General features: G+C 40.4%; 1 protein-coding gene across 2 annotated transcripts in view; it reads right to left on the reverse strand.

Annotated features, from left to right (window-relative positions):
• The window catches only part of THRAP3 (thyroid hormone receptor associated protein 3), a 76,315-nt gene that overhangs the window by 1,775 nt on the left and 51,175 nt on the right, over nt 1-23,365 (reverse strand). For both annotated transcript variants that reach the window (XM_036744306.1, XM_036744307.1), the window contains 9 exons: nt 19,692-19,859; nt 13,994-14,899; nt 11,633-12,385; nt 10,998-11,170; nt 9,766-9,877; nt 8,466-8,550; nt 6,338-6,525; nt 2,225-2,420; nt 1,312-1,452 (listed from right to left, as the gene is read on the reverse strand). In XM_036744306.1, coding sequence (XP_036600201.1) covers nt 1,312-1,452; nt 2,225-2,420; nt 6,338-6,525; nt 8,466-8,550; nt 9,766-9,877; nt 10,998-11,170; nt 11,633-12,385; nt 13,994-14,899; nt 19,692-19,828 — 2,691 coding nt within the window. In that variant the 5' untranslated portion in view covers nt 19,829-19,859. The remainder of the gene's footprint in view (nt 1-1,311; nt 1,453-2,224; nt 2,421-6,337; nt 6,526-8,465; nt 8,551-9,765; nt 9,878-10,997; nt 11,171-11,632; nt 12,386-13,993; nt 14,900-19,691; nt 19,860-23,365) is intronic.

A 23,365-nucleotide genomic window follows, 5' to 3' on the forward strand; every position in this document is an offset into this window, starting at 1 on the left:
AGGCTGACCATTTCTTCTTTTAAGAGGCCCAAGTTTTAAAAACTGCCTCTATTTTCCCAACCTCTCTCTACCCTAAACTTTTAGAATTAGAGTGAAGTATTACAGAGGAAGCAACTAGTTCAACTAAACCAAAGCAAAGGCCCTGGGCTAGTTGCTAGGAAAAAAATTAGGCTGAAGGACAAACTGTCTTGCCCTAGGTGTTAAGATTCCAGTCCATGTATCCTGACTCCTATCCTACATGACTAGCCAGAGTAGCCCCTTCCCCCTTCTGCCATCTACCATCCCTTGTAGCTCCACCAAAGCCTAGATATGTTCATTGTAACCTGGGGTCCTCATGTGCAACTCTGGGAAGAAAGAGGAATGGAAACAGGCTTGTTACTTCCCAAAGATGGCACAGTAAGATGTATAAATTGTTAGACACAAGCTAAATTAACTTTGTTGCATTTGATTTCAACTTTGTTGATGGCTGTTTGGCCTTTATAACCTGGTTGTCCACTCCCATCTTAAAAATAACAAAAACAAAACTCTGCCTTGGTGAGAGTTAATGTCAAAGAGGCAGGAGCTGCAGGAAGATATCCTACTGGCCACCTACTCCTGACAAAGAAGGCAGAATAGCTTTCACTTCAAAGGCAAGGAATGGCCTAAGGTCATCTAGGCAGATCTATCAGATGGGGCCCCCTAATATGTACAGAGGGGCCTTGTCTCCTATAAGGAGCTATTAGGGATCTGCTCTGAGGCCCTGTCTAGATATGAAGCTCCCAGAACTTCCTCCTAATAAATATGCACTTCATTCCCAACTGGGACAGAATGCTAAGCTGTCATTCCCTTTTTTGCTAAACTAGTGTACCTTGGTTAATATAATCGTGCTTTCAAGGAAAAAAATTATTTTCCTTCACATCTCAATTTTGGGGAAACTAATCCTTTGGTGATTCCTTTTAAGGACCACCCCTTAATCTGTTTTATAAACCAAGTTTGCTCAAAGAATGGAACCAGGTAAGCATGTACTTAGTTCAGATCCTCACTGTTAATCCAATTCATTACAGGGCCATAAATTTTAAAGTGGAAGGGGTCCTAGAGGTTATACACCTTGTTTATAATATTTCAGGATGCTTTAATTTGTCAGAGACCCTCTGGCTCCCAAATGCACAAGCAGCGGGACTTCCCCTTGGCTGGTTCATTGGCCCTGGGTAACTTTTGGCACAGAAGCCAGTTGGGTGCCTCCTCTACTCCACATTGCTGACTGCTTAAGTAAATCCCTGGTATCGACCATGGTCTAGGTCAGACTCCTTCTCCTTACTCTCAGACACATACCAGGTAATATTTTTTGCTTTTGGGTGTATATTCTGGGTCCCATTCCTCCTCTCGGGTCCTCTTCTGGAAATCATTGCTGCCACTGCTGTTATTGCCAGCGTAGTTGCCTCTGCCCCAGCCTCTTCCTCTAGCTCGAAATTGCTGCAGCAACAAAGAGGGAAGAGTTGGTCATATTTAAGAAATGGACAGCAGCCCCTTCTTGAAGACTGTGTTAGGAGATCTTAAGCTCTGATGGAGAACAAAACCGACGCATGTCCTCCTGCTGATAAACTGCTCTCTATCCAATCACGTGGCTGGACACTCAGGAACCTCAGACAGCTAATTCAGCTGGAGTATGAATGTCACTAAAAGCATTCTGCTGGGCGACCAATGAGAGAGAACAAGGTCAGAAACCAGAAGCTACAAAAGAAATCTTTCAATCTGAATAAGTAATTACGTTTGAAAAAGCAACTATAAAAAGCCAGCTGAGGAAAAGTGACTGGTAGAGGAAACCACCTGGAGGATGAGGAGTCTAGTCTGTCTGTGGGCTCCTTAAGAACCTACCAGTTCCTGAACCCAGAGATACACACTGCTGATGCAAAATGAGTGTTAGAGTTGGAACCTGTAACCTCTACCTGATGCACCAATCTTTCCCCATCCTCTACAATATCCCAACAAAGAATGAAAAGAGCAAACCTAGAATTATTACTACAAGATGAAGAAGGGAAAGAGATATAAAGAAAGTCTGCCCTGACCCATGGGGCCAGAAGAGTTAAGCACATGAAGACAGATACTGAATGTTCATGCTGAACAACTCCTAGAAAGACTCTCCTGGGACAGATGGACTTCTTGAAAAAGGAGAGAAGCACCCTTAGAAGCCTGTCTGCAGGTTATATGGTAGGGAGGGAAGGGATTAGGGTATGGGGTGACTCACAAAGGTCCCTCGAGCTCTGCCTCCTCTCTCACTTGGACCCACAAAATCTTTGGTCCCCAGCCGGGATTTGTCAAAGCCTGTGGTGCTCTCTTCCCGCTCCTCGGTCTCTTCGGTGTACTCCTCTGCTTTGTAAGAATGTGATGACTGGGAGGAGGAGGACGACGACCGAGACCGATCCCGTGTTCGACGATGCTTCCTGTGCCAAGAGAGAAGCCGGTGTGGCTCATGAGCCCCTTAAAAGAACCCTGGCTTGACCAAGCACCAGCACCTTGTGTTTTACAGGTGAGGACTAAGACAAGATATCTCAGGAACATGGCTGCTGAAATGGGTTTGAACACATTTAAATTAAAAAAAAAAAAGACAAACCCAAATGCACCCATCTAGGATGGGTTCTTCAAAATTCACTTTCCTTACAGAGCCAAGTAACAGGTGGTAACATTCAGTGGGACAGGATGAGAACCCAGAGAGCTGGAGAGGCTGTCTCATGAGTTACTTCTTCTGAAGTGGCCATTCCCTTTGGAACCCAGGGAAGATTAAAGACTAGAGCTTTAACAATCTGCCTTTAAAGATGATGTATCGTCTGTGACTGAGAAGGGGGGGGAGAGGCTCGGAGAGACAGGTAACTAGCAATACATTTTCATGATCTAGTAGGTCTATGTGATTTGCTGGCCTCTAGAAGGAAGTACAGAGGTTTGCCTCTTGAGGCAACACTGGGTCACATCATTTCTTCACCCCCAACTGCCCTGGATGGGGCCAAGTCATAAAGCCTCAGAGTTCCAAGGCTCATTTTTAAGAGAATTTTAAGCTCCCACTCAGAAAAGAGGAGTTTCTTTCACCTGTTACCATGTACTGTGGTTCCCCTTCAAGAAATGTCTGCCTCAGAAGCATTACTCTGACTCTAGGAGCTGGTAGTGTTTCTCATTCCCAGAAGTGCTTCCTTCTAGTATTTCTGACTGGTATGAATGTTTAGAGATTGTTCTGCCCACTCAATGGATCCCAAATCATAATCATAGACTGTCAGAGCCGAAGAGGTCCTTAAAGATCACTGATTTAACGTCACTTGACCAAGGCCATAAATGTAGCTGGTGGTAAAACCAGGATTAAGCTTGAAGTTTCTAAGGGAGAAGAGTTTACAAAGTTAGGGCTAGGTAGTCCAACTGTCCCCAAGACATGGTATGAGAAAATAAATTAGGTAGTCATACCTGTGGGATTAATATACTCCTATACTCACTCCGAACTGCTGAGAGCCATTTACATGGTTGGTGATAAACAAGTCCTTCTCCTATGCGCCAAGAAAGTAAGCATCTCAGAGGGCATCTCATCTGAATTCTGAGCAGGAATTCCTTCTACCACATGCCAGACAAGTAGTCATCTAGCCATCTAGAGAACCCACTACCTCTTAAGGTACTCCACCCAACTTTTGGACAATTTTAATTACTAGAGAGTTTTTCCTTACATTAAGCTTTGATATGTCTCTCAGGAACTTCCATTTATCTTAAATTTTTTAAAAAATCAATGCTCCCTTTTAAAAAAGTACAACTGAGCAAAAGAAATCAATGTGCTGCCGCATTCTTCATCATCCACTGTTCTTAGTTCTAACCTTTTCCACATAACATCCCTTCAAATGTTTGAAGACTATTCTGAGCTCTCTAAATCATCTCCTCCATCAGGTAACACAACTCAGATTTTTTCAGTCACTCCTTCTATGGTATGATCATGGCCCTCCAACTTATCAATGTCCATACAAAAAAAATATGGCGCCCAGAAATGAAAGCACCACTTCAGCTATTGCGCGACCAGGGCAGAATACAGTGATATAATCATTTCCCCCTTTTAGAACACAATGCAGTCTAAGAGCATGTTGTCTTTTTTTTTTCTTTTTGGTGGTTGCCATATCACAACACTGATTCATACTGAAGCTTGTAGTCCACTAAAACCTCCAGATCTTTTCCAGCCAAGCTGCTCTCAATCCATACTTCCTCTCCACTTTCCCTGGATTTTCTCACCCTCCCTCATTAACAAACTTACAATTAGGTTCAAAGATTTAACTTCTAAGTATAAGAATGACTTTATATTTATCCTAATTACATAACATCTACTGAGATATTCACATCAATATGCTAAGTGGATGAGATATTTTTGGAAACTATCACCCAACTCGTTACTTTTTCTGCAAATCTGGTAAGTGTCATCTATGCATTTCTATCCAAGTTATTAGTAAAATGCTAAATCAAAGAAGAATGTAAATGTCTAGCACATATTAGGCACTTAACTGAATAATTCAATGAAACCTTTCCCTAAAATATGGTCATGAATGTCCTTAACCTTAGAGATATCATTTTATAACACCTATTTGTTACTTTAGTCAATTAGTAACAACTCCTTCCCTAAAATTAGAGTTATCCTATAGTAGAACAGAACACTTGAGGGGGTAGAGGCAGAGTAGATTTCCCTCACTGGAGTTCTTCAAGAAGCAAAGCTTTATGACCACTTGTTAGGCATGCTGTGGATGGGATTCCTGCTCAGGTTTGCACTGCTCCATGTGGCTTCGGAGATGCCCTCCAATTTTCAGTCTATGATCAATTCTCTCTCTTGGAAGGAGTCCAAAACAGATTTGCTGTATATAAAATTCTACCCTAACACAAGGGACCTGAATAGACAATACATAAAACAGAGAGTACTGGAATGGAACGTAGGAGACCTAAATTCAAGCCCTAGCTGTCATTAAATAGCTATGTGAACACAGGGCAGTCAATATGGTTCAACTGTGTCAATTTTACTTATCTGTCAAATGGAGAAAATATCTGCTCGACTTTTCTTTCTCAGTGCAGCTTGAAATGTGATAATTTATGTGAAAGTTCATTACATAGTACTAGACTAAGGTAAGGTGGTTGCAACTTAAAAGTACCCAGGTCTATTGTACTCTACAGAACCAAGTAGAAGGTTAGAGTATTTTCAGAAAAACAAAAACCAACCAAAAACAAAATAAGGCAAGAACTTCCTTCACTGACATCTTCCTCTGATGCCTTCATGGGGCACGGAGGTTGAGATCCTGGGTTCTTTCAGACTATGCACAAGTGCTGGATGGTCACACTAAGCTACAAATGCACAAAGAATGGTCTAAATGTTTCTAATCCATGAATCCACCTAACAAAGTAAGGAAAAGTTTGTCACCAGAAGACAAGGCACCAGCTGATGACTCCACCCCCCCCCCCCCCGTCCCATCCCCCTATTCCAACACAGCAACTCACTAAGACCTTTCATTAAAGGGCAGAGGGGTTGTGAACTGCACTGGTAGACACCAAAGAAATCAAGGGTCCTTGAAATATATTAGAAATTGTATAAGAATTTAAATCCAGTTAATTGGTCATGCAGGACAATATATTATTACATTGTCTATTTTATTTTTTTTATCAAGAAAGGCCAGTTGATGACCCACATTATTCACTGAGAACTGTTCAATTAATTCATTGCTAAAAAAAAATTTCCCTCAAAGGACTAAGATCAACCACCAGCAAGTATACTGAAATGAATTGTTACAGGCTCAGCAGGCTATTCTCAAAGAGTGGTTCTAGAACATACCGAAATATGCTGAAATAAGCCACCAGTGACAGACTAAGCATATCCCCAAGCTGACTACTTTGAAGGGGGACTACACGTGTTTGGATTTTGATAAGTTATGATTTGTTTCTTTAAAAATTTACTTAATAGTCACAACTTGTCTAGGAAGGAGAAAAAGAAAAATTGAGTCCCTGAACCTGTCTGGGCTGACCCTCTGCTGCAGAGAAAAACTGGGCAATCCCTAAAAAAACATTTATAGGAATACACCTACCCAACAGTATTAGTTTCCTCCAAGGAAACCTGATATTAGGTAAAAGTAAATTTGAGAAGTTTAATTTCATAAGAATAATATTCCAAATTGGTGATTGACCAAATAATGTTAGCACAGGGCGGGGTTTTAAAATATGGAAAAAGGAGTTGGAGCAACTTTTTGGAGGAGTGTAGCTACTACCAGCAATTAAAGCTATCAATTCCCAGGCAGCCTGGAGAGTCTACACCTGGCACCTCCCTGCATCAAGCAGGACACCTAGATAGACACAACTGCCTACATACTTCTGCTTTTTGGATCCTTTGTGAGTTTTCTCAGTTTTTTCAGTTGATCTCTCCCGTGAGTGGCTTGAATCTCGGGAATCCACTGATTCTCTTGACTTATCTCGTTTAAGATCTCGTTCCTTATGTTTTTTACGACGTTCAATATCAAGGCGAAGATCAACTGGGTCATCTTTGTATTTTCCCTCAGGCTGCAGAGAAAGAAAGAAGTAGGAGTTAAGACTTTTGGACCATAAATATATCAACATATTAGCCACCCTAAAAAACCATGGTTTTCAGTACGATGAAGGGGAGGGAGTAGCAAGAATGCTAGTAAACATCTATCAGCTGCACAAGTGACTTAATGTCCCTTCCTAACAAGAAACTTTGGGCATTTATTTAACCTAGCAAGAACAAGTCAAAAACAAAAACAAAGCATTACAGGGAACTAGCTCATTTCCCACCACCATTTACAAATTACTCTATGCATGGAGACTGACTTGAGAATCCCAGATACAGGTTGAAAATTCTAGTGAGAAGGGCTTCTGTAGAATGGAAGCCTTTTCTCTTTCTCCTTTGTTGGGTGGAGAGGTAAGCTAGGAACTGGTCTGAGGGCATAGAGCTACCATGTTTACAACCAACATCATCTGATGACACCTGATATAGGTTGAACTCCAGACACATTCCCAATCTGCTTTAAGGCATCCTGCCAGCCTGGGAAATATCCCAAAGCACTGGCTGGCCTGGAAAGCAGGAACACAGAACCTGATCAGGCTATCCTAACATTACTTCTACAGATAACTGAGGAAACTTCCTCAGAAGGCAGCTGAATAATACAAAACAAAGGAAGTGGCAATAGTGGGCAAATGATATAAAAATATCTACCTTTCCAGGTGCTTGACAGAGAAGTTACATTACAGAGATGTAGTATAGTTATGTTGGCATTACACCTCAACAATGGCTTTAAAAAGAAATCATCTGTTATTAACAGATGCTTTTTTCATTCAAAACCAAGAGGAAGAGTGGAACTACAATGTGTGCATGGTGGTGGTGGGGGGCGGGGAGCACACAAAAGACAAGTTTAGTAATTATTTAGCTATTAAAATTTTATATAATTAAAATTTAAGCAACAAACTTAGATGAGAGCCCTTGATCTCTTCCTGATGGGGGCACAGAGATTTTTACAGGGTGCTAGTACTTTCAGTAGGGGTTGTATTTTGCCTGTTGGCTTTTGTACACTTCCCCAGGAAAGAGAATTTATTATTTCCACTCAGACAACGAACTACTCCCAGCAGCACTAATGGTCACTGACAAAAGCAGCTACTGCTCCCTTAGGTAGAGTGAACAGTGATTTAGCATTTCACCCCCCCCCCCCCAAAACATAGAGGACAAGATGTCTTCCTCTGTTTGAAAAACTTCCCTGTTTCATACAGAGCCAAGCTGGTATTCAAAGAGGGAGAAAAAAAGCAGTTTATCATATTTATCTGATATAACAAGTTGTTTTTGGGAAACCTTGAAAATAAGTACATAAAAATTAAGGTTTCAGCAGGATGGGAAACATTTCTCATTTTCACCAAAAACATACATGAAGAAAAACATATAATCTGCATTAGCCTTTAAAAAATAACTCAACCCAAATCCATAATACAATTGTAACACTTCATACTATTGTTCATAGCAGTCTAAATGCAACTGGGCTGGGCAGCATTAAAGTAACAGGGACAAATGATATGGGTACAACATTAGAACAAATTAAAAGTTTTATTTTCCTCTCTCTGACATGCATGTCTTTTTGAAATCACGTTTGGAAATAGCGCATGTATACAATTGATTTGATAATACTTACAAGCAGAAAAATATCACAAAAAGTTTCTTCTCTCATCATGGGCACTTGTTCCAAAACTCCTCTCTTTTTTTTCTCAATCTCACCTCAATAGACTTTGGGGTCATTTACCATATTCTAACCACTTCACAAAGGTTGTTGATACATTTAATAAAAATTAACCCTTTGTAGTTCATTTTTAGAATTATGCCCATCCTTAAAAGAAAAACACAAACTTAAGTAGAGAGTAATTTAAACAAAAACATTTCTGTTAAGTTCATGCCCAACGCACTCATTTTGTTGAAATTACTGATGAAAGCGACAGTTCACCTTGTAGCCAGGCTCCCGCGTGCCTTTCATCTCGTCATGAGTCAAACCATGTTTTCTGAACGTACTGGGAGAAATATCTATCCTCCTAGGGAATTAACAAAACAAAATCCAAGTCAATATTTTTCCCATGAAACTCAATCTCATCCCTTCCCATCTTTAGTGCTACATAACCACTTACCTCTAAAATTCATACTCATTCACTATCTACTATGTGCTAGCCATTCAGGGGGCCAAGAGATAAGTAAAATAAAGTTCCTCCTCTCATAGTTTATCAGCAGGAAAGAAAAATACCTTTGGAGAGTCCCAGAATAGTGGAGAGAGGGGGAATCTCAGAGGAAGGAAGATGAGAGTTTGTAAGCCCTGTCTCTTACATACAGTGGCATCAGTATCTGAGACCCCCTAAAACTCTTAAACTGATGATATGTTGCCGATACGCATCAGTGTAATTTCCAAAAAGAGAATTCCCTATACTCTGATGAAATCATAAATCTGAATCACAGCCAAACCTCTCTTCCTCCAACAAGCCTATTCAGACAAATTTTAAAAAAAAATTACTCAGAGGAACATAAATATGAAGTCAGCCAAAGAAATCAAACTGATTTGGTGTTCCAACTTATTTCTGCTGGCTCTACATCCAGGGCAAAACCCTGAGAACCAGCTCCCTTTTGTAAAGAATGGGGCTGTCTCCCACTGTTCCTTCCCTAGGAAGCTTCAGGCACAGAGAGCAGAGCTGGTTGCTGAATGCACAGCCCCCAAAGCATTTAACAACAACAACAAAAACCCCAAAAACCTTGAGCCTGGTGTCTAAACCTCTGCCCAATTCAGAAGGCAGAGGATAACTTTTACTGAAAAACCCACCCAAAGAAATGTCTAGATCAGAAACACAACTTGCTTAGAAACTCTCAACTCATCATGGTGCTTAATAAACAGAGAAGGGTTCAGAAATCTGCTAAAATAGTTAATCATATGAGACTTCCCCCACATCACCCCCTCAATATTTTGCAGCCTCTTTTGGAAAAGTAACCAATGTGTTTCAGGAAAACTCAAAGTAAGCTAAAAAGGAGAGCCTAGCCCTTTTGGCTAAACTTTCTGGAGTCCCAGACCAGCCCATGTCTGCCAGGTGTCTGTTTTTACTGGCCTCATAATCTTACATCATTTCTCTGGTGCACTCTACTACAAGAACCAATGCACCACCTGAGTTTGTATAAAGTAGCTCTAAATTCCATAACTAATATAGAGAATGTGACAAGCAAACTAAAACCTTCATTGAAACCTCCATGAGCAGAATCACATTCCACACCTGTGAATCTCTGGGCTCTTCTTGTTTTTAGCTGCATCCTGCTCTGTTCCCCTCTTTAGGTATTTAGTAAAACGTTCATTCAATGTCATTCCTGAGGATCCAAAATGATGCTCTGTGGAGGATGCAAAGAAAGATGTCTCATGATTACTATAATGCAGTATAGTATTGGTGGGATGCACAAAGACTCTAGAATCAAGAATACCCCCATTCAGACTCCTCCTCTAATGCTATCTAGTTCTGACTTTGGGCAAGTCCTTTCACCTCCCTGGGCCTTAGTTTCCTCATCTGTAAAATGAAGGGGTTGGACTAGATGGTTTCTAGTCCCCACGAGCTCTAAATCTACAATCCTGGGGGCTTAAGGTTAAATCTTGACACAGAGCAAACATACCAAATAGAAAAATTCCAGAGGTTAATGTAAACCTCATTTATTAAACACTGTCTTTGTAAAGCACTGAGGTAGGCATTGGGGCAGATGCCACCCACACACCTGTAGTCAAGGAAGGGGGCTTGGGGACATCTTCCCTTCCCAAAGCACAAAGGCTCCTTCTTCTAAAACAAGCCCTTGCAGATGTGCCACAAGTCTGAACCAGACCAGGCTCTGCCTCACATGGCTGCACTCCCGTTTTTGGTTTCTTCCTTCAGCACATAAACTCCTCCTCTAAATTACCTAGGAAGGGCAAAAACTGATCCAATTTCTAGGAAATGGTTTCAGGCCTTAAGATAAAAAAATCCCTGAAGGACATTTTTATCAAGTGGTCAAAGAAAAACACTCATTGCAGAAATTAGGGAGACAGAGGGAGACGAATTATTAAGATCTGTCACAAGAAGCCTATAATCAGAAGGTCTACACATAGACCAGAAGCTTGAGAAGTTTAGGAGGAAAAGGTAGAGGAAATCTGAAAAATCCCTTCATACTTAAATTGTATATCCTTGCTCCTACTAAAGGAGTTTAACCACTCTCACCAGACACCAGTAATTAGCACTTGAAACCCCATAATTTGCTGAACTGGTGAGGTGGCCGCAGAAGCAATTCTCTCATGCCAGCCAAGGATTTCAAAGACGTTTGTAATAGAATGAACAGTCAAGGAATCAAGAACAAGAAAAGAGCCCTCTCCTTTTAGAGTCTGACTGGCTACTTGGAAGGAGACCAAGACTCTTTTCCTCCAAATGTCCTTAGAAGAAGCTGAAGGTATGGAAGAGCAAGGGAGGGCAAGTGGTGGGCTTGGACTCACCTTTAACATGGTGAACAATAGTCACAATGTGCTGGGCAAACAGCTCTGAGGGGCTCCGCTGAGACTGAGCAGACTGTATATGTTGGAAAATGGAACGGAATTCCTGATCTTTTTTGTTACTATGGACAAGGTCTCGACTTAGTTTGCGTTCCTGAGCCAATAAGCCACTGGGACTAGAAGAGAAAAGGGGATGGGGGGGTGGAGAATAGGAGGGGAGAGGCGTTGTCAAGAAAAAGGCACATACAAAACTAGTATGACTAGAGCATGAGTGCCCAAAAACTGCATCAGTGTGGCCTGAAGGCTATCACTGCAGCAACCCTGCCCAGCCCATATGCGGCTGAGCCTCTGGAAATCAGTTAATAAGGTCTAAAGGAGCCTCAAAACATGGCCCCCACTGCCCAGCATCCTGGGGAAGCCCTCTTTGGGCAGCCTCTCAGCACACAGGTAGTGGCACAGCCCTGAAGAAACATGCCCAGCCTGGGGAGGAACATCAGACCCCCTTCTTCCCCCAGCCTCAGCCCCTCACTTCTATGCAGCCATCATGCTTGTACCTTGGCTACTGCAGCACCCTCTAGGTCCTGAGGCTGCCCGGGAGCTCCCCCACCCCCCCAGCAGAGGGCACCATCTGCTCTCACCGGGCCAGGTCTTCATCGAAGGAGTCCATGCGGACGTTGACCTGGGCCTCCCGGGTGATGGAGAAGGAGGACTTGCCCAGGGGCATGCTCTCAGCTCGGGGTGGTCCCAACTTGTCACGGGCCTCGGTGGATGCTGGGGTGGTGGCGGTGGCCTTCCTGGATGGTGGGGCTGGCGGGGACGAGCTCTTCTCCGGCAGGGCCTTATAGGCAGTCACCCGGAAGTTCTTCTCGGGCACGAAGCCCCGGTGCGCAGTGGCCTCGGTCCTCTTGGTGGGAGCCCGCTCCTCCTTCTTGGGCCGGTCAGTGTAGGCATCATCCTCCAGCTCCTCGGCTTTCCTCTGCTTCTCCTTTCCTGTGGGCACGTACACCAGGCCTTCCCACTTGCCAGGCCGCTCCTCCTCCTGGCCTTTGCTGGTGCCCGCAATGACTTTGGAAATAAATTTGGGTTCATCCTCAAACTCAGACTCCTTCCGGCCCTTCGCCTTCTCCTTGTCTTGCTCATCCATTTCCTCTTTGTGGAACTCAGCCATCTTCTTCTCAAAATCATCTCGGAGCTTATATCTCTTGGGGGACTGGCTGCCCCGAAAAGGTTTCTCTGCATCAGCTTTGGGAGCAAATGGGTCAGACTTTGCTTTTGGATCACCCAACCCCAACTCAGAGAAGCTCCCCTTTTCTTTCATTTTTTCCTTATCAACATTTGTTAGTTTCTGTTCCTTATCTTTTCCATTCTCAGACTTCTGCTCTTCCAGGTACCTTTTCACAGAAACATAAATACACACATACAAAAGAGATTTTTTTAGGCAACTTGCTCTGTACAGGCTTTTAAAAAAATTCTCTGAACACATCTTTATGATTCCAAAGTTACCAAAGTTTTACAACTGAGCTAATTTTGAATAATTTTCTTAAATAGTTCTTGTGTAGATTTATGAACCTAATGCTAAAGAAGTACAGGACATAGGAGCATAGGGGAAAAAAGGTGAAGAGGGAACAGCAGAGGGCATTTTTAAAGTACTAAAAGAATCTACTTACCTCTATAGACTTAGTCTATAGAAAAAAAAATTAAGGTCTTACCCAACACCTCCACTCAGTCATTTATAAATCTGCTTTCAGCAGTTAATACACCAGAATGTTCAAGCTTGGATTGTTTTGCTTTACACAACACACATTGGAAATAAAAGTCTCAAAAGCGACTTCAAATTTGATGCAAGTCGCCTAGAAGATCTAAACATTTCATCTACTGCAAATACAAATAAAAACATTAGTTAATGTGGGATATTTCTTATGGAAAATGAATACCATAATCAATTCTTCTAATAAGGATAGCTGTCTACATGTGTAAATTGGTAAAAGGCAAAATGTGAATCATTTAAAAACACAGTTATGTTTTTAAAACACCGAGCTGAACAAGGGAGGTATGACCCATTTCATTGGGATAATTAATATAGAGAATATCTACTGCAGTGAAATTAAAACAAAGAATCAGAGGGAAGCCGAGCACCTATAAAGATACTCTCAAGGGAGAAAAGACTCAAGGGCAGAGCAATGGAAAGGACACCTTCTAGGAGAGGCAAAGTAGAAGACAATGGCATAGTATACTTCTCCAACAGCCACAAACACTGGTCTATTCCTGTTGCCTTTTACCCCAATACACTCACACAAAAAAGAAACAAAGATCTGCATTCCACTCACCGTGTCCCCTAGTGCAGAGAGACTGGGGTATTTTGCCACGTCCTCTCCTAATATGCAGCCTGGTGGGTTTCTATTGGGATACACACCCACCTTGCAGTTTTAAAACAAGGCATTCCTGGGCATAAGCCTTGGACTTCCCCATTTTGCCCAGGTCTCCTGAGTTGAATGTGTGGGTATGCAGCTCTTCACAATGATGGGCTGGTGTAGATCGGTCATAGTAGACGGTAGGTCCTAGCAGGTGAATGCTAACCGTTCCAATGGTCATTCACTTTGGCAAAGACCATACTCTTTGATGGCTGACCCACAAAGCTCTACTGCTCTCTGGCTTATAGACACACTGGCAGATTCCAAGGCAAATTTAAATGTGAAAACACCATGGCAGAGTAGTCTAAAGAAACTTTATGCTGCAATACAAATTCAGGAAGGTAGGAAAGCTGGAGTTAAGCTAAAATTTTCCTTGTGTGACTTTTGTCTTTTTTTAAAAAACTCTGCTAAACAAAGTTTCAGGGAAACAGTGCTACCTCACTACCATTAATAAGAATTCTGACTTGGAAAACAAAACCACTATTTCCTTCACCACGAGTATTTTTTGGCATTTACACCACATTAAAATCAACACCCAGCTGGCATACCACATGACACAAAATAAGACAAGAAAAATGAGATACTTGCCTCTTTGAATAGGCTGCTCCTCCTGGAGCAGATACTTCCTCCTTTTGGGATGAAGAGCCGTATGTGGAACCAATGGCTGGGGGACTCTTACCCACAGGGCTCTTTTTGGATGGGCTCAAGCCCCCAGCACCATGATCAAATTGGCTTTGGTGAGCTCCAGCCTGAAAGCCAGTGCTGCTCTGCAGAGCCGAGCCCATCTGAGATGATGTTGAGAGTGGAGGGCTAGGTTTCTGCACAGGACTAGGGCGGGGAGACCGCCGCCTCACCACCACTGATTGGAGAGGACTTTTGAGGGCAGGGCTACGCTCTCTGGGGCTCAGCTCAGACACAGAAGCTCTTGATGCTGAGCCAGCACCATAGGTAGTGGCCTCAGGCCATGGCTTTGAGCTCTCTGATGGTTTAGCATCCTGAGAGGTACCTCCAGGGAAAGGCTGCTCCTTGGAATCATCACCTTGGTTATCTCCAGCAGTCTGTGATGGCCGGTTATCTTTGGAAGATGACTTTTTCTCCTTTACAGATTTGCGCTTAGAAGACTCAACTCGGCTATGGTTAGAGGAAGATCGAGAAGACGAAGAGCGCCTTGACCTGTCAGAGGAAGACTTATCAGAGTTTCTAGAATGGCTCCTAGACCTGGGTGAAGGGGACCTTCTTTTTGGGGACCGGGATCGAGAACGGCCCCGTCGAGGACTATATGCTTGGCGATAATTCTGCCAATTGGACCGGTAGTTTCCATAGCCTCCTCGATTATACTGGCCCCACGGATAAAAGCCTCTGTTGCGACCGCGGAAATAATAGGGCCTTCTATAGCCTCGGTTGTGACCTCGGAAATCTCGGTTCTGATATACTCTTGGATGATTCCTTTCTCTGTTATGAGCTGGAGAATATGATCTGGAACGGGACCTAGAACTGAAAAGGGAAGAAAAGAGGGAAAAGAGTTTCTATTTTTGATCCAAGTACTTTCTTTTTTTTTTTTTTGATCCAAGTACTTTCACTGGGGAAAAAAAGCATCACAATCTTCCTAAAAATTCTGACAAAGACACTCTTGAATGATAATAATTGCATCCCAAGGATCTTGTTCATTTGCTTTCCAATGCTAAAAGCAAATAAAAAAAAAAATTCATCTCACTACTTGAGTGAATTATTATGGTCTATAATCACCAATAAAGTTTGTCTTCGTATAGGCATAAAATCCCATTTCAACAAATTTGATGAGATGTTAAAATAGATTTCTTACTTCTGCAATAAATGAAAAACTACAGTTCCAGAATCACACTATCATTTATTTCTTAATTTAAATAAAGCAAATGTTTTAACATACAGTATTTGCAAACAATAAAAGCTCCTCCATTAAAAAAAATGCATTGGGGACATGCTCATTTCAGATTCCCAAGAATGTATAACCTGCAGATTATAAAGAGATAGAAGATGATTTGTGAGGATAAGTACCATAATATTTGTATTTGTGCCCTCAATTTAACAGCTCCTTAGACCCTGGAATCTATGTATTAGACCTTTCCTGGCTGTAGTAATTTCCTTGCTTCTCAAGCCATATCTTATAGTCTATCTGGACCAATTCTACAGGATTTAACAGAATCTATTAAAAAAAAAAAAACCAAACTAGATTGGCAAAACACTCTAACCACAGTATTAAAAAAAATATCCAGGGATAGCCAAATCTAATGTTAAAATATTACTTTACCATGAATGTAACATTTCGTATCAAAACCCTGCCACTGTATAATATGGCCTTCCTATGTTACCACAAGGGGTCACTGTATCCATGAGGTAGTACACTTGACATCAGGAGAACCTAAAAACTCACTGTTCTAATAAGGCTCTAGATGTATCAAAGAACTCTTTGGGTACCAGAACAGATCCGATTTGCCAGATTTCTAGTACTGATTCCTCTTCATCTGACAAGGATGAATAGTGGTAGCTGTGGTAGTGGTAGAAGCAGTGGTGGTAGAAGTAGTTCTAGCTTGCTTTTAAAATCACAGTGCCCTCAGCTTTCTCTGGGAAAGACTAAAAGCTAACAAATCTTGGACTGGTCCACTGAGAGGCATGCTTTCTATTAAACAGGAAAAATTAACACTGGACTTTATAAGGCTGTTGGGGACACTTATCTCCTCACCTCACGACACATTAGGTAGTAGACTATAGAAGTGGAAGAAAAGTGTCAGAGCCAATGTGCTGAATTTTTAAAAATGTACTTCTTGGTTGAAATGAAAGATTCTACTGGGACAAGGGCGAGTAGTCAGGAAGTGACAGCAAGATCATCAATAAAACATTAAAAAAAATTCCTATTCCTATCAGAATAAAATCTCAAGTCCAAAGTCTCCAAAAGGAACAATAACTTCAGACTATTAATAGAACCAATTTGTTTTTATTTTAAAATGGGGGAAGGGAGTAGGAGAGCACTTAGATGGAGAGATGAAATTGTATAGCAATGTCAAATTTACTGAAAAGTTTTCAAAAAGTTTTTTTTCTTTTTCTTCATGTGTGTGTGTGTGTATTGCCACATATAAGGACAAAGATGCTGAATATAGTTTGCTGGTAGGTCTATTCTGTATATGAATCTGCGCATATTTTTTTAAAAACCCTTTTACATATTCCTCTTCAGGTAAAGCTGTCCCTGCCAGCAATGCCTGATACCAGATACCCACGTCTCTTTCATGGGATCCCCTGTGGGCCAACGGCTCCATGACAGAAGCCCCCATCAATCTCCCATAGGGACTGTAATACATAATTCGAGAGTGAGTATACACTTTAGGTTTCAAGTTGAGTAGATGGAAGGAGTCTGTCCACTCACGGGCTGAAGTTTTCTTGTTTTAAAATACTATGTTTAACAAAGATCCAATGTTCTCTCAGGAACTGAGAGCAATTAACAACAAATTATCACTTTTGCAGCACAAATATTCAATATAATTATACTCAATAAAATCCAAATAAAACACGATGGGCTTAGTTTCCCACAATTCTGATCACCCTAAACTCAGGTCTTTAACTAATCAAACTATTTTGGCATTTAGATCTGGCAAAGATACGTCTTAATACAAATTGTTAACTGGCCATTAGTACAAAAAAACAACTTACCTTTAAAAGTTTCTCATGTAAAAACAGAAACAACAACATAAAGAAAGGAGGGAGGGCAGATGCAGGCTCTGAAACTGAATCTGACCTGATTAAAAACTATACTTGAGGGATATGATCCACCCAAAGCACTAAGTGGGGGGTGTGATTCAAGCTCAAATCCTCAGGAGGCTATTACATCTCTGTGACCAATTACTACTGAAGGGCCTGTAGCACACTGCATCCAAAACCTGCAGCCACTGTACAGATGCACGAACATGAGTCTCTGCAGACTTCAAAATGAAGTTATTTACGAGAAGTCGCTTTAAAAGGATACAGTCTGTGAAATACAAGGAAACAATCAGTTTTCTCCCATTCTATAGCACTCACAGCAGCTAATTAGATGGTTAAAGGGCATGTTCTCACAATCTGGACAGTATACTTTCCTTGTAGTTGAGAGAAAATTAAAAGAAAAACCATGAAACAGATGAGCCAGAATTTAAAACAGAGCATCCAATTGCAAATACATCTGTTTCCAGAAAAAGGAAAAAATATAGGTACTCTCTTCTCCAAGACTACTTTTTCCATGGTATGATGGTACAGAGTAGATCTAACTCTAACCTTAACCCTCAATGGATGCACTGCAGAGGATGGGGAGACACAGACACAGAAATACAGACACAGACACAAACACCTCTCCCCTCTTCCTTTTCTAGGCAAAGACCACAGCCAAATGACTTCAGGAGACAAAGGAGACAAGGAGAAAAGAAGACCTGCCCAGGACCTTGACTTGTCACAAAGGGTGCAGAGCTCATCGAAAACACCAACCTGGTGTATACGAGGACTCTGGGATCATGCCCTTAGCCAAGGTATAATGTCTTCAAAATGTTTACTCTAGTCTCACTTCTGCAAACTACGATTAAAAAAGGTATACCTTTAAGAGTCTCATAGCTGAGAAAGGGTACAACTATTCAAAGCTCTTGGTCAAAGACAGAAGTTGCTGAAAATGCCCCTAATGACCTGTGTTTTATTAGAAAGACAAACTTATCCAGTATTAAGTAGGAGTCTCTGATTCAGTTTCTAGCTTTGAAGGCTTCACAAATTCCGGAAAAAAAGACAAACAAAAAAAAAACTGCACATCAAATCCAAGTAAAATCTTTTAAAAATTGCACATCAAAGTGCAAAGGGAAAAAATTAAATAGCAATTTTCTTTTAATTATGACAGAAAACAATATCCCATCACAGGTTTGCAGTAACTTTTCAGATGAAGCATTTGAGAATTCAGTGAAATAGTGAGAAAGAAAAAAAATTCACGTGTCATATTTACTGGGCTATTAAAAAGCACAAGAGTGCTAAGAAAACAACTAAGATGACAGCTTAAAGAAATGAGTGACCTTTTCCAAAGATATTTTTAACTTCATGACCAATACACCTAAGGAAAAATGGACTCTAGATAAGTTATGAAACTGAATGGGGTTTCAAGAAGCAAAATCTTTATCTTCATTTCTTTCCTCTAGTAACCTATCAAAGTCAGCACACCTTTTAGTCAGGAACTTAAACCATTCATCGCATTTCCAGCAAACATCCAAAGAAATCAATATCCACTTAAGATGTACTCTCAAGTACGTTTCTATACTCCTTTTCTATCAAGAGTTGACTTTTTTTCCTCAGTCTTAGGTCAGCAGCTCAGGAAGAGGTGTCTTTCAAAGGAAATTATCTATCCACAAAGGAAAATTCAAATACTGGCAATTACCTGAAAATTAAAGACTCAAAACAAGAAAAAAGATAGAATGTGTAAGGACCAAGACATTATGTCCACACATATGTTAAAAGCTCATTAATTCAAACTAGGTATATCAGTCTGAATTAATAAAAGGCTCTTGATTTTAAAACATTTATAAAGAAGTTTGTGTTTATTAGGAAGAGCCCAGCATCTTCTCCTAATTAGGGATAAGGAGACCAGTTTTCCAATCTTGGCTCTTCTCATTTGCCCAAGTTTACAGAAAGGTTACCTCATCTCTGAAGAGTCTGTTTCCTTAGGCATAAAATGAAAAAGGTCATCATCTCTAAGGTGTGTTCCAACTCTAATATTTCAGGATACTATGAAATGTACTATAGCAAAACTATCTGCTGGTTAACAAAGTAACACCAATTAGAGGTCCTACCAGAACCATATGCAGACATGGCTAGTTTCTAGTTATCATATTAAACAAGTACAAATAAATGGGTACTTCCACATATATAAAACTCAATTTTTTTCAATCAGGTGAAACATTGCCCCTACAATATTGATTATACCATTATTTTGCTTGGTTGCCCTTATTCACAAATGAATCAAAAGTAAAATTTTCCCTATGCTTTTAAACATTTCAAAATGAAAACAGGCAGGAATAAAGAATAGAAACAAACAGTTCAATTCAAAATTGTTTTTCCTTTGATTTCAATAGATATGAGGCTTCCCAATCTAATTAACTCCTCTAGATCGGAAGGCTCTGAAAATGCACAAGCTGGTAAAAGGGAATTTGGGAAGGGGTAACAAAAGGCAGTTACCACTGGCATTTAATAAAAGATCCCTAAATGCACAGCCCGCCCAATATATTGATACAAATGCATGCTTGAATCTGCTTACCTCAGTCTGCGTTTCCTGGAGCGGGACACTGATCGAGATCGAGATCGGGACTTTGAGAAAGAACGAGAACGAGACCTTGATCCAGATCTTGAGCGGGAAGAACGAGACCCTGACTTGGATTTGTTTGTTTTTGACATATCTGAAGAGAGGGTCACTTTTCAAATATATCTACAGGTGAAAAATGAAAGCAGGTAAATGAGTAACATAAAAAACACTAAGTTGGCTGGCTTGAGTCCCGCCCCCCCCCCCAATTACTAAGTATTTACTTTCTCTCCCTCCCAGCTCCCCCTAAACTGACATCTCTGTCAGAACGTGGATGGCATTGTTCATCACTGAACTCTGGAATACTGGTTTGTTTATCATTGCTTTGATAAGACTTTTTAGGTTCTAAGTTTTTTCTTTCTAATGTTGTTGTTACTTTATACATTTTTCTATTGACCTAATCACTGAGTGCAATAAAGTGAACATTCATCCCTGGATTCACTTGTGTCAAGAAGTCTGGCAGCAGAGAACTGTTCAGCTGGTTTACTGCACCTAACAAAGCCGGCTCTTGATTTCCTGGATAAGACTGTTTCCTGGAAAGTACTATTTTATCTATTTCACACAACAGCTTCTGGAAGACATCATTTTGACTGCCATGCTGCCATGTTCGTACACTTTATTGGGGCAACAAAATAAAGTTTTGATATCTTGTTTTTACATCACGTAAATTTTCTCCTGTATCCTTCCCTCTCCCCAAAAGTACAGTAATTTGTTTTAAAGGTCAGCAAAACTGATCAATAGCATATCTGCAAAGGAGTAGGGGTAAGATAAGAGGGCAGGGAAGAGTGTGTAAAAAGTCTGATTTTGAATTCTAATGTTAACATTAAATGTGAGACTTGGGGCATCAGTTTCTTCCTGTGATAAATGATAACCTTCAAGATTCTCTCCAACCCTAAATCCTATGAGCTTCTGTGTTGCCAGCAGCTAAGTGGTGAAATGGATTGAACACTGGACCTGGACTCAGGAAGATGTGACCCCAAGCAAGTTACTTAACTTTTGCCTCAGTTTTCTTGTAAAATAATAACCCCTACCTCCCAAGGTTGTAAGGATCAAATGAGATGTTTGTGAACAGGAGCTCCTTCCTTCCTTATTCTTCTAAATGTGGAAGTCTTTGGACGTGAAATAGAAGACTTGGGGTTTAAGTACTGTTTCTATTGCTTTATTTGCTATATAACCTTAGAAAAGTTACTTCATCTTTCCCAAACTTTACGTTTCCCCATCCATAAAAATGAGACTTGGCTTAAGATAGCCTTTCTTACATTATTTTTTAAGGGAGTTATGATAAGGAAAGAGCTTTCCATTATAAACTAAATGTAAGCTCTTAGTATTTTCTGAAACAGTTGAAATCACTTGTCAAATTGCTAAGCTTTGGTTTTTGTTTGTTTTTGTTACAAAAACATTTATATTAAGAACACACCACAAAAAAGAACAAGCCAGCAGCGAAGGCAGAAACCATAATATAATTTTAAACTTGAGATTTCTAAGAAATATTTACGAAGGACAGAAGTATCAGTGAATGTGGAAGGACACAACTGTTGTTATCGATATGAAATGAGATATTTCAACTTTCAAAAGAGAGAATCTCCTAGGAAACCTACAGTAGTCACCCATTCCACTACAAAGGAGATCGCGCCATTCTAATACTTTCTATTACCCGGACTGTATGTAACATTAGTCACCAATGAGTCCCTAACATAGCATCAATAATTTAGGTGTGAATCTCAATGATTCAAGCACTTAAGATCTTTCTATATACTGAAAACCTTTTCTTTTCTCCATCATATATTCCCATTCTTTATTTGTTACTAACTCCTATCACGTCTACTTTGTGTTTGTGAAAGTATCCAACATTTTAACATCAGAACAGGCATTCATAATACAAGCGAATGATTTGGTCCTGAAAATAAATGAACAATGTAAAGAAGATTTCAGAGAATCCTGGGTAGCATAAACTGAAGCAGAACTGGGAGAACAATTCATACAAGTACAACGCTGTAAAGAAAAACGAATTTGAAACACTTAACTATCATCAAAGCCTTGGTTAACCATGTCTCCTCAACAGAGGTGATAGAAGGTGAAGAGACCTGCATTTTTTGGACAAGGTCACCATATGGATTTGTTTTGCTTGACTGTGTTTAATTTGTTCTTAATTCTGTTAATACTAGTGTCTTCTCCTCTGAGATTACTTTTCAATTACTGTATATATAGCCTGTATGTACCTAGTTATTTATATGCTGTCTCCACCATTAGATGTAGGCTTCTTGAGGGTAGGGACTGTTTTTTGCCTTTTGTAATAATCCCAGTGCTGACACAGTAAAATACCTGGGACATGATAGGTGAGCTCTTACAAAAGATGCTTGTTGACTGACTCTTGAAAATATTCATACGCTTTAATCTTGAGATCATAGTGCTAGAAACACATATCCAAGAAAGTTAAAGACAGAAAGAAAGGTCTCATATATACACCAAAGTATTCAAAGCAGCATTTTTTGTGATAACAAAAAACTGGACACAAAATAGATGCCCAATGATTGTGTAATAGCTAAAATGCATCTACTTCCCTGCTTTGGAGAGTTGGAGAAACACACATATTGTACACTGCATATAATGTCACTCAGTTGATAGGTGGGTTGGTTTGGCTGAACTATGTTCCCCCTGCCTTCTTTTTAAAAAAACCTTTGTTACAAGGGATGTACTGCTGAGGAGAGGTCCAGAGGGGAAGCTTCTATTCAGAAATAAATGATGTAAAGATAAAATAAATTAAAATGAAAAAATTTTTAAAATATTAACTGCCAAGGGGCAGCTAGGTGGTGCAGTGAGTAGAGCACCAGCCCTGGAGTCAGGAGTACCTGAGTTCAAATCCGGCCTCAGACACTTGACACATGTACTAGCTGTGTGACCTTGGGCAAGTCACTTAACCCCGATTGCCCTGCCAAAAAGCAAAATATATATATATATAAACTGCCTATCAATAATGGTACCAAATAAACTTGGTTTTTAAAAATTGTATTTTTATTTTGAATCTAAAGATGTGAATATCTACTGTCAGTATTTTTTTGTTGTTGAAAACTATATTACATTAAACCAACCATTTTTAAGATGCTCCATAGCAACTATAATTATCCTGTTCATACACAAACCAGTATTTTGGGCATTCTTTCAGTACAACACATTTTTGCTTAACGAATTCAGGACTTTTAGATAAATATTTTCCTTTGCCATTTTGCTAAACCATGAATTATTTTTTAAAAGTTGACAAAACACCTGGTACTTCAACATCTTGAAAAGTATAACCAAATTGGAGATACTTGACATCAGAATTGGGTTTCTTTTTCTTTTTTTGAGGGGGGAAGGGCAGGGCAATTGGGGTTAAGTGACTAGCCCAAGGTCACACAGCTAGCAAGTGTGTCAAGTGTCTGAAGCCAGATTTGAGCTCAGGTCCTCCTGATTCCAGGGCTGATGCTCTATTCACTGTGCCACCTAGCTGCCCCTGTGTTTCTTTTCTTAGGGGAATTTGTTATTTGAATTGCCCATTAATTATTTCACTGGAATAAGAGTCCTAAATATTACTTCTACTTTCCTCTAGCTCCTTCAAATTTCTGTGTTTTCTCTATTTTTAATGAAAGTTGGTA

Source organism: Trichosurus vulpecula, chromosome 2 (genome assembly GCF_011100635.1).
Source record: "Trichosurus vulpecula isolate mTriVul1 chromosome 2, mTriVul1.pri, whole genome shotgun sequence".
NCBI classification, from domain to species: domain Eukaryota; kingdom Metazoa; phylum Chordata; class Mammalia; order Diprotodontia; family Phalangeridae; genus Trichosurus; species Trichosurus vulpecula.